The 11,468-nt window shown below is 38.5% G+C and overlaps 2 protein-coding genes across 2 annotated transcripts in view; one reads left to right on the top strand and one right to left on the bottom strand.

Annotated features, from left to right (window-relative positions):
* The first annotated feature begins 651 nt into the window (after nt 1–651).
* LOC107694149 (membrane-associated guanylate kinase, WW and PDZ domain-containing protein 2-like) overlaps nt 652–11,468 on the top strand; it is a 220,476-nt gene continuing 209,659 nt past the window's right edge. Inside the window, exon 1 of the mRNA XM_016493754.1 lies at nt 652–1,044. Coding sequence (XP_016349240.1) covers nt 762–1,044 — 283 coding nt within the window. The 5' untranslated portion in view covers nt 652–761. The remainder of the gene's footprint in view (nt 1,045–11,468) is intronic.
* On the bottom strand, nt 4,913–6,997 carry LOC107694201 (zona pellucida sperm-binding protein 4-like). The gene is made up of 8 exons (XM_016493841.1): nt 6,641–6,997; nt 6,151–6,338; nt 5,981–6,078; nt 5,754–5,911; nt 5,480–5,672; nt 5,263–5,410; nt 5,105–5,177; nt 4,913–5,029 (listed from the first exon to the last, which is right to left on the bottom strand). Exons 1-8 carry the CDS (start codon nt 6,966–6,968, stop codon nt 4,953–4,955), a joined length of 1,263 nt encoding a protein of 420 aa, XP_016349327.1. The 5' UTR covers nt 6,969–6,997; the 3' UTR covers nt 4,913–4,952.

Raw genomic sequence — 11,468 nt, 5'->3', positions numbered from 1 at the left:
TCTTTTCTTTTCTTTTCTTTTCTTTTCTTTTCTTTTTTTTCTTTTCTTTTCTTTTCTTTTCTCCAGCGGGAAGCGTCTGTTCTCTCCTCCTTCCACATCACATCCGGCTCAGTTTCCCGAGCACTTTGAACTCGCTTACAAGTGCAGCGTTAGGAAGTCCGAATCATGTAAACGAATCGATTCGTGGGAACGGTTCTACTAATTTGATTCATTTGATTTGTTGTCTATAAGTTCGCAAACATCCAGTTGTGGCATAAGTGTAGAAAGTATCAGTGAACCGTCTTAAAAATATTTACCGAATTGTAGTCATCATTTAAATGTGTCTTCGCTCAGCATTTTGTTTAGCCTATTTTTGTAGTGAAAACCCGTGTTTAATGAAATTCTTCTTTAATGATTCTGTAATTAAAGGTTTACCACATTTGTTTACTTTACTTTACTGGTGTCAGATTTTTTGCGGTATTTACGCTTCCATAATGTCGTAATTTTACGCCCATAGTTCACCTTACAGCCGAGTGGTTCACAAACGCTTGCGAATTGGTTCAGAAGAATCATAAAAAAGAACCGGTTCAAAAGAACGGCTCCTGCGCGAATCGGACATCACTGTTACAGTGAGTGTAGCAGTTTTAAGAGGCTGCCGTGGATCTGCTGCTGATATGGAGACTCTTACCATCCACAGACACTGATCGTGCAACTTTACTGAGCCGACTGAACGGGTTGCGCGCTTTCATGGCTACTCTCCTGTCACATTAACAACTCCAAACATGTCCAAAAGCCTGAAGAAGAAAAGTCACTGGACTAACAGAGTCCACGAGGTCGTGTTATCCAGGGGTCCGAGTGGTGATCTTGGGTTCGAGCTGCAGGGAGGCGCGGAGAACGGACAGTTCCCCGTTCTTGGAGACGTGAAACCGGACAGGGGCAAACTGCACCAGGACGAGCTACTTCTGGAGGTCAATGATACTCCAGTGGCTGGACTGACCATCAGGGATGTGTGGGCTGTGGTCAGACACTGCAAAGACCCTGTCCGCCTTAAGTGTGTCAAACAAGGTTAGTTTTACATTCATTTAAACGTAAGTTCATTTAAAGTGCCAACATTTGACCGGTTTTCAACAAAATGGCATAACGTTACTTACTACAGTTGTTATTGCTACTGTAAAAAGCATTTACATGAAAGTTAATGAAGCTTCCAGAAATATTTTGACTTTATTTATTTATTTAAATGTTGTTAAATATATACAACTAGGTTTAGTTTAAGTTTTTCTCTTTTTTTCAACACGTTATCACACTTTTATTGTAATAATAACGTATACATTATGCGATTATGGCAGGAATTATGGATACTATGGTGAATATCTGTAAGGTTACACCTGTTTGTGTACGTATTTTCACGTGAGCGTGAACCTTTGCATATGTTATGTATCACATTGCATCCAAATGTAACATAATTAAGAAGTGGTGTTGTTAGAGTTTCACAACTGCTCAGACTCGCGTGTGAAAGTTGTTGGTTTGTTGCTATGGAAGCGGAGCTGGTGTGTTTCTGGAAAGGGGGCGTGTCCATCGCTACAGTAGCGCGTCCTGGTGGTGATCTTACGTCATCGTCACGTTTATAACGTCACTGCACTGCATGCCATATACTATTTAGTGTTTGTAAACTTCTTGCTACATTTACCCAAATTGAGCTTCTTTGTTGACACTGAAGGGTTATCTTTCCGTTATCCTTCAGTTTAGTTTGTGTTATCAGACTGTGATCCGGTCTTTGTGGGTGTGCCACGGTTCTGAAATACATCATGGCATTACTATTTTCCCAATAGGCCTGTATCTGAACCTCACAATCACACTGTCATGAATGATGCCAGTAGAGTGGCTTGTCCTTTCTGTTTAGTTACAGACCCATAATTGTAAACAGTTTAGCTTTTTTAAGATTACTGGTTTAGGATGTGAGCGTGGCATTCTTTTCCTTTGACATGTTGTTTTTTATAAGACCTACCATCAGTAAATGTCTTCTAGAGAAAGGGGTTTAGAACTATTTGATCCCAAGAAACCCTCAAATATGATGATCACATGAAAGGGACCCCTTGCTGACAGTATTTTCGCTTCTTACTGTTAAAAATGAGCAAAGCACTAGTTTTTAACACCACTGGGGGAAGTTGTGGCCTAATGGTTAGAGAGTCGTACTCGTAACCCAAAGGTGCACTTTGGATGGGTTAAATGCAGAGCACTAATTCCAAGTATGGGTCACCATACTTGGCCACATGTCAGGTCACTTTTTTTTTTTAAATACTATAAAATCAATCTAATCTCATGCTTTCCAACTAGTATTCTAGAAATTAGAATGAAACACTAGCAATGTTTTTTTTTTCTTCCCTTTAAATTTTCTGTGGACTATGGAAGACTTTATAATTGTGATTTAGCATCTCATTATATTTAGAATTTTTCTTATAATAATGATCAGTTAATGTCCCATAATAATGAGCGTCTCATTATATTCAGAAAATTTCTCATAATACTTAACATCTCATAATAAAAATACATTTTCTCATAATAATGAAGTTAATGTTTCATAATAATAAGAAGCTTTCCTATTATATAGAATGTAGAATGAACATTAATAATGTAGAATTTGGTAAATGTGACTTTTTTCATTAACTCCCCCACCCCCTTATTATTATTAACTTATCATGAGAAAGTCTCCCATTATGAGATTTCAAGTCATTGTTACTAATTCATAATTATTATTATTTTTTTCATATTATTTTGAATTTTATGACAACAACTAATAATAATAATAATAATGAGGTTTCTCATTATTTTCTCAATGCAATGAGATTATCATATGCTAAATTATTTTAATGAAAAAAATGATAAGTGCTAAGTGATAATTATAAGAAAGCTTCTCATTATTATGAATCATATTTTTCAGTCAACTGAGGCGGAAACAACCCAATTCTAATGCATGATGATTATTATTATTATATGCTTATATTTTATTAGATGCATTTAGCTCCTTTCCCCCAATTGTCCATGACCCAATCAAAACAGACCCATTAGTGACAAGCCACTGCTCTCGAAATCTTCAAAATAGTTTGTTGTAAATTTTGGCCTGTGAGAATTATCACTGAACATTGAGATTGAAGTCAGAGGCACAGATTTTAATCGACCCCCCTTGCTCTCAGCAGAGCAATGCTTGTTCAGCTTTACAGAGGGTCAAGGATGTGCTGTATCATTTGGATAGCAACACTTTATACAAAACCTTAAAAATATCCAAACCCTTTGACCTGATATTGGGAAGTAACTCTCCTGTAATGCAGTGCTTTTATGTCTAAATTATGCCTTTCACTGTTTTGCCATCCAGACACTTATTTATTAGTCAAAAGATGTGTTTTTTTCATTGGCCGATCTGGATAATGATATCTAAAGAGCACAGCTGGAATATATTTATATGTGTGTGTGCTGTAGATAGTATCAGTGTTTCCATACTGGTAGTTAAAAAAGTGAGAATTTTTGTCGAAGCGTTTCATGTAATATTTTTCTTTTTCGAGTGCTGTAGCAGGGGCCTACTTGATATTCATTGGACACAGTAGTAGGGCAGACACAAAACTGTGGTCGGTGTGGTCAGATGCCTAGGTAAGTACCCTAAGATGAGATGTCTGTAGCATTCATCTGTGAAATAACAGGTTGTGAAACACACACACACACATTTACACAGCCTCCCGGGATGACCTGGCCAACGTTTTGACGTCTGGGTTTTGAGTTATCAGCGAGACCGGTTGGCGAAATCAGTTCTTATATTACTTTGAAATGCTGCAAGCCGACCTTTAAATGTAGTTTTGTAACAATATAATTATGGCACAGCACATTATTGTATTTATGTTTCATTCATCCCCTTGAGGTAGGATGATATGAGGTTGACATAAATGATCATCTCTCAGCCACCAGTTCTAATTGTAAATTTAATTGAGTTTGGAAGATGTAATTATAATCATGCCAGCTGAATTGATGTGTTAATGCACAACGCTTCTGGTCATTTTCTCTCCTGTATTCTTCAACCCTGGACTTGGTTTCATGTTCCTCTCTCCACTTTCATAAACGGTTTTGGGCCAGCGGTAGGCCACATGCTTGTTTAAACCACACCAAGGGGTCAGTATAACCAGGATGTGAGGTCACAGATAGCAAGTGCACATTTTCTGGTACTCCGCTCATAGGGGCTGGCAACCTTAACCAGAAAGCTTTATTTTAGATAGAAAAAAAGGCCTTGGGATAGAGCTGGAACCACAGCAACCAGAAAGCATGACATCATACAAATGCAGTTGTGGCATCTGTAAACCTAGAGACTTCAGTTTGGCATGGGTTTAGATTTATTTCTCCAGATTGAGTGAAAAGTGGCTCATCCTGTGGCCTTTGTGCTACCTACAGCAATGATCACTTAAATTGTGTGGTTTTGAGAACGTGTGCAATTACTTTAAGTGACTGAACTCAAAGAGTGGTGGGAATTTTTTTATGACTTTTTGAACTGGTCCACCAAAAGTAAACAAGCTGTTCAGATACATTTACTGGTCTTTTCTGAATGTTACACTTACTGTACAGTCCTTAATCAGCTGTCTTTCAATCCAGCTAAATACACAATCACATTGGTATCATATTTGATATCACCACATTAGTTTACTTGTGACAGTAGGCAGCCTGCTCTATGCCTTTGTAGGGTTTGACCTGATGGTCAAGGCAAAGTTAACGAGGCAGACATTAATCATGACCCTTAATTTGGTACCTTACCTGGTGCCCCAGGTTAAATCATGAAAGTTATGGCTTGTGTAGAAGCATAACCTTACAAAAACATAGTGGAACCTTGGTTTAATAGTGTGGCACAAGCAACCTGGGAACAGGCATATAATATCAGACTCTGAAAAGTCAAGACAAATGATCTTTGTGTATCCCAAAGTTTATTGAAACCACTAGACTTAAATTACCACAGTAACTTCTCCACTAGAAACCACAGTCTGCTCACTAGAGATGGTCTTGACAGGAGTGTCTCTGCCTGTAAGAGAAATGTTAGAAGTGTGAAGGCCACTTAATTCTCAGTTCCTCTAGTCAAGTTGGAGCAAGAACTCACGTTTCCTGGTGCAGCTTTGCTCACAGGAGCCAGAAGATGGATGGCACACCTTTGTACTACAGTGGATAAAGATCTGACAGGGAAGAAAGAGGATCAAGTCATAGAATCATTAAGGAGTAAAGTTAAATGTTTAAGTAGTGTGTGTGGGGGTGGCATACAGTTTCCTGCAGAGGAGCCAGTGATGCCGGATCTACAAACGTGAACATCTTCACAATAAAGCGCTTGTAGTGGGTTGGGAACTGAAGACCAGATGATCCAAACACTGGCACCAACGTGGTCAGGTAACGATCATCCTGGTAAGGGCATCTGAAAGGGAATGAAACCCTCAGAAAAGGACTCATGGACTAACTTGATAGAGATTGCCATTACACTCACCCATCAACCAGAAGGTCCCACTGGGGCAGACTGAGTGGACTGGGGGTTGAAGTTGTCCAGCAGCGTCCCAGCATCAGGACAAGGTTGGGGTCAGTCCTCTCCAAAATGCGCACCTCAACATACACTGGCTCTCGCAGGACTTTTGTGACAGGATAATCAGAATCACTGTAGTAGGACGCGTAGGCCTCATCCCCTGAGGAACACTGGTGTTTAACCAGAAACTGCTGCAACCTGGGGTCTTAAGACTTTGAGAACACATGGGACAAGCACTTACCTTCTGCACACCCTTTGGTGAAACATTGACCATTGGCCAGTCTAAGCTCCACCCTGAGGGGTCCAGGGGCAGCTACTGGTGGAGGTGGAGGAACAGTGTTGACCTCCACAACCAGAGCTTCCACAGAATTACCAGAGTACCTACACTGGAAGAGAAGCCTGGACAACAAACAATGAGCTTAAATCATTTGTCAGTTTAACATTTACACCAAGTCATAGATCGCTCACTCAAAATGGCTGTCCCTTGTGATGGACCCAAGTGGTCCAATCCCCACTTCATACAAAGAGGTCATTCGGTTCTCATACACCACATAACCATTGTCCTCCTGCAAACAAAAACACTGTTGGCATCCAGTAGATGGTAAGCCATGCAGAATAAAATGAAAGCAGCTACTCACCATCACGCTTGTGCCACAGGCGGTCACAGGGAACTGGTATATAACAAAGGAAGGTGTGAACGCCACAGGACCACAAGGTGGGTCATTTCCACCCAGTAGACGGACCGAATCCAGACTCAGTCGAGGCAGCGTAACCTCTCTAGCCACCACTACCACAAACTGACCATCTCTTATACACTGGACAGTCACTGGAACAAAGGCACAAGAGCAGGTTAATGTTGAGGATCAGTTTAACACTGCTCTTAATAAAGATTCTTCACAGCGATGCCATAGAATACCCATTCAGTCAAAGGTTCTTTATAATAAAAAAAACCTTTATAATCTGAAGAACCTGTCACCACAAAGAAGCTTTTGTGAAACAGGTTCTTCAGATGTTAAAGGTTCTTTATTGAACCATTTAGACAACAAAAAAAAAAAAAAAAGACCTGGCATCATAAAGCTCCTTTATTTTTAAGAGTGAAATAGGATAACACTAACCCAACACACTTACCTGCCTTCCCGTAGTAACACTGCTGTCCATTAAAGCAGCAGTTGATAGCTTGACATTCAGCAGCACTGATACCAGGTTGTCCACATTGGATCTGCTCATAATCAGCTACAGCACATTTATCAAGGAGCTCTGCCTGTACCACTGGCTTCTGAAATTGAAACCTCTGAGGAAACTGCCGATTAGTCTGTTGAACTGGCTGTTGAAACCGCTGGTCAGGTTGCTGGACCATCAGCGTTTGAGGATTCTGGGGCAAATTACTCCACTGCAGAAGAGCATGACAGAAAGCACACAGTGCCAGTACTTGAAACAAACACCACCTTACAGCCATAATTCAGCAGTTAGTCTTATTATTGAGACACCACCCAATTGGCCTTTTTGTACTCTACTGATTCAGCTAATTAACGATAGTCCCTCCCTCTTCATTAACATTAATGGTTCTCCAGACTTGCACAAATGGGAGCACAACTGGGTGATTCTCGTTGATTTAATTGTCCTTGTTTCATACATAAAACCACAAACTTGAGCTTAATTAAAAATAGCATACTAGTATTATTTCTGCCATATTGAATTCAGCCTTGGTTTTATCCTTCATTAGCTGAATTTAATTGTTGATGTTTTGACAATTCTGGATTGTTTTATTCTTTGAAACACATCTTGGAATGTACAGGCCTGTATTTTAAGACTGGCTCAAAAGAAAGTTGGTTTAACACACTCATGATTACATTGAAGCTTTGAGTGATACTTGAATCCTGTCCCAGTCATAGCTGTTCTGTTATTAAATGTTGCATTAAAATAATTAAATTACTGTCATTCATATTATAATATAAGTGCTTTTAATAAACTGCACACACTGCAATATCAGTATCCTTCGGTATAGCCCAAAATGTTATTTACCAGGGTGCAGGTTAGCCCTTCACTCATGAGAAATGTAATGTAATGACATAAATGTATTGAACTATTTATTGTAATATGTTACTTGTCAGAGGAGGATTGGCTCCACCAAGGTTTTTTTTTTTTTTTGTCTCTAATTACCTAAACAAGCTAAGGAATTATTTTACTTGCCACCATCACCTTTGTCTGAAGTGAGAAAGAAATGCTTATAAAAACATAAAAAGTCATAATTATTGCATAAAATGTCAAAACTATGAGATACTTAATCGTAATTAGGATTTTTATGTCAGAATTATAATTTACCAAAGCATGATTTTCAAAATTATGAAATACTAAGTCATAATGAGATAAAAATGTGAAATTATGAGATGAAAAGTCATAATTATTTTTGTCATAAATTTTTATGTCATAATTATGATTTACATCATTTTCAAAATTAAGATACCAATCATGAGATAAAAAGTCGAAACTGAGATAAAAAGTCATAATTATGACATAAGTCAAAATGTTTTCATCATTTTGCGTATGTCATAATTATAATTGAACAAAGCATTATTTTTTTCATAATTATGACTTTTTTAATATCATAATTATGATTTACGTACATCATTTACAAAATTTAGATTCCAATCATAATGAGATAAAAAGTTGAAATTGAGATAAAAAGTCATAATTATGACTTTTTATATAATAATTTCAACTTTATAATTATGACTTTTTTAAATGTCATAATTATACCTTTTTATCTCATAATTGTCATAATTATGACATTGTATGTCATAATTGTCTTTTTATGTCATAATTATGTATTTTTATGCCATGATTTTGAGAATGAGAATAGCTTGTTTAAGAGAAAAATGTGCAAACACTGATTTCATTCACAAACTATCCTACTTGAAAACGTCTCAGGTTACTTGTGTAACCATGGTTCCCTGAGTAGGGAACGAGACACTGCGTCCTCTAGGGGCGCTATGGGGGACGCCTCGTCGTGACCCGTGTCTGAAGCATACATTGAAAAAACACCAACTCGTTGGCCGGCGACAGCCATGACGTCACTACCGGTGCGACTAAAGTATAAATAGGCGCTGTCGCCGGCCAACGAGTTGGTGTTTTTTCAATGTATGCTTCAGACACGGGTCACGACGAGGCGTCCCCCATAGCGCCCCCTAGAGGACGCAGTTTGAAGTTCCCATGAAAGGGAACCATTACTTGAGAACCATTAGAATTGATTTTAGACTGGTAAATAATAAAAAGGGGCTAAAGAGTCCTATAGATTGAAGCAGTGACCTAAGTTCTATCTTTTGATTTGAGGAGGTTAGCAACCACCTAGAAATTATCCAGAGCTTCCTATAAAACACCTAACAACATTTAGAACACCTTTGTAACCGCATAGCAACACCCTACCATTGTGTTGGTGAGTATGTGCAAACGCATCTAGTTTATGTTTATTTGCAGTGGATTCACTGCAGTGTTTGTTTATGAAAGCGCAGGACCAACTGCAGTGTATGATATATCTGTGGGAATTGAGCAGACTCTAGCCTCAGGAGAGGCAGGAATGGGTTCCAACCCGTCTAGACGAGTGAAAATGTATTGATGTATCTCATTTATAGTCTCAAGCTCTATAGCAGCTTGCCCATGAATGCATGTCTTGTCATATTATGTCTATGCAGGTTGTGTCTCCCAGGTGAACGCATGGCATACTGGCGCTCATGTAGTAATGATGTGCATGCAGTCACCCAGAAATCCTGCAGCGGTCAGTTAATACTGGACCTCTGGTGATCTGAAACTGTCTTTCGCCCTCAGCACTTTAGTCACTGTCAGTCTGCATGGTGCAACGCCCATGAGAGGGGTCGGAGTTTGTGATAATGGAGAGTCATTACTCTTTAACACTTCCTCTCCATATTTTAGTCTTTCACTTTTTGTTCAAGTGGGAGGTTCACCCAAGGGAGCCAGCTGTGGTTTTTTAACTATAGCGGCATGCAGTGAGCCATATTTTTTCACTTTTTCTCTTACGCACTCTTGATCTGTTCCATTTCTAATACCTATGATCGTTTATACATGACATTTCAGAGCAGAACACACTTGAGGAGCTCTGTTATTCGTTTGCCTGAAGGATGGCTATTGCATTGCCCCTTTTAATGAAGAATAAATGTTGCCGGTGCCATTGAGCAGTATGATATATTTATCATTTTCTTACTTCACTTTTTATATGTAACTATTGAAAGCTTATTAAATGTCACCGGAAATTTGAATTAGTTCTCCAGTCGGCTCCACTGAGGTCTTATAACCAAAAAAAAAAAAAAAGTTTTTGTTATAGCAATTTTTATTAATAAGCATGTTATGTTTTTTCCACTTCATAGGGATTTCTGGGACACTTTTCTATTTTGTAGGTCAAGTACAAATTCTTAATAATATAATAATTAATAATACCAATTATCTAGTGTGTTGTAAACAAGTTTTACTCTGTATCTAGCCAATAAAATATTTTAGTGAAAATAATATATAGGTGTCAATGATCACTTTAATAATTAAAATATAAATAAATAGCTTTTATTTACAATTACCATTGTTTCTAAACCATGGTGCCTTAGCAAATTTTAAGATTGTTTTATTTATGTATGATGTTTTTGGTAACATTTTAGTATAGGGACCAATTCTCACTATTAAGTAGTTGCTTATTAGCATGCCTATTATTAACATATTTGCTGTTTATTAATACATATAAAGCACATATTCTGCATGACCATATTCTACATTCCTAATCCTACTCAATACCTAAATTTAACAACTACCCACATATTAATAAGCAGCAAATTAGGAGCTTATTGAGGAAAAAAGTCATAGTTAATGGATTGTTAATGGCGAGAATTGGACCTTAAAATAAAGTGTGACCATGTTTTTTTATGATGTATTTTAATTAATAAGTTTTAAAAATCCTTTTTTCTTTGGACACTCTTAGTCCTCTATAGTTTCTCCTGTAATGGAGCACTTCTCTAACAACAATCTAACCAGGATCACTCCATACAATAGTATGTCTTAACTAAATATCCTGTTTAAGTCACTTTGTATTGTATGAGGGCTTTGGGTGGTTTCTCAGTGGCTTATTGGATTTGCCTATAATTTGTTTGTGGCTGCTGTAGTATTTGTTTGAGAGTGAATCTTGAGTGAATAAAGGGTAATCCAGTAAGAGCGCGTCTGAGTGGGCCAACAAATCAAGAAGATTTTCTGCCAGAGGTTAGCACTGACACTTGATCTGAAAACACTTGACTTGAGTTACTTTTTGGCATCATATAGAGTGAATTGTAAGACGTTATAATAGCACTGGTGATAGATAGATAGATAGATAGATAGACAGATAGACAGATAGATAGACAGACAGACAGACAGATAGATAGATAGATATATAGATAGAGCCATCAGAACAATGTGTCCTACTGCTGCTGTTGAATTGTGTGTGTGTGTGTGTGTGTGTGTGTGTCAGACTCTGTTCCATGTTTTGTGTGTGTCCTGCTCCCCATGTGCCTTCCCATGCCCTTATTTGGTTAGTTTCCTGTTCCTCCCCTGATTACTTGATGTTTCATTGCTCCCAGGTGTGTCTCGTCATCCCCTCCTCCTGTGTGTATAAATAGTGTTCCCAGTCCCAAGTTCTCGGTCCGCTGTTAAACGTCTTCCTGAGTTCGTCTCCCTTGGTTCCTGAAAATAAAGTCTTGTTAAAAGTATTCTCCAGCGTCTCCTCGTTACTCGTGTATGTGCATCATGACAGAACAGCGGACCCAAAACTGAAAGTGAGCGGCGACTTCTCCTCGCGTTTGTTTTTCCCCTTTTTTGAAAGTTTTTGTTTCCTGGTTTTTCCCCCCCCGCGGCTATGGAAATTGCCGCTCGCTTCGCCGCCCCTAGCTCGCCTCGATCTCCCCTTCTACGAGTACGCCAGGGAGTT

The sequence above is a fragment of the Sinocyclocheilus anshuiensis genome, unplaced genomic scaffold (assembly GCF_001515605.1).
Source record: "Sinocyclocheilus anshuiensis isolate Anshui unplaced genomic scaffold, SAMN03320099.WGS_v1.1 scaffold1003, whole genome shotgun sequence".
In the NCBI taxonomy this organism is placed as follows: Eukaryota; Metazoa; Chordata; class Actinopteri; order Cypriniformes; family Cyprinidae; genus Sinocyclocheilus; species Sinocyclocheilus anshuiensis.
Note: the sequence above shows the minus strand (reverse complement) of the source record. Positions and strands in the feature narration are given on the sequence as shown.

Coding starts and splice junctions, on each gene's coding strand:
- LOC107694201 (XM_016493841.1), bottom strand. CDS start 6,968: ATGGCTGTAAGGTGGTGTTTGTTTCAAGTACTGGCACTGTGTGCTTTC. Junction 5,673..5,753: donor CACCAAAGGGTGTGCAGAAG/GTAAGTGCTTGT, acceptor AGTGTTCCTCAG/GGGATGAGGCCTACGCGTCC. Junction 5,030..5,104: donor GCAAAGCTGCACCAGGAAAC/GTGAGTTCTTGC, acceptor TTTCTCTTACAG/GCAGAGACACTCCTGTCAAG.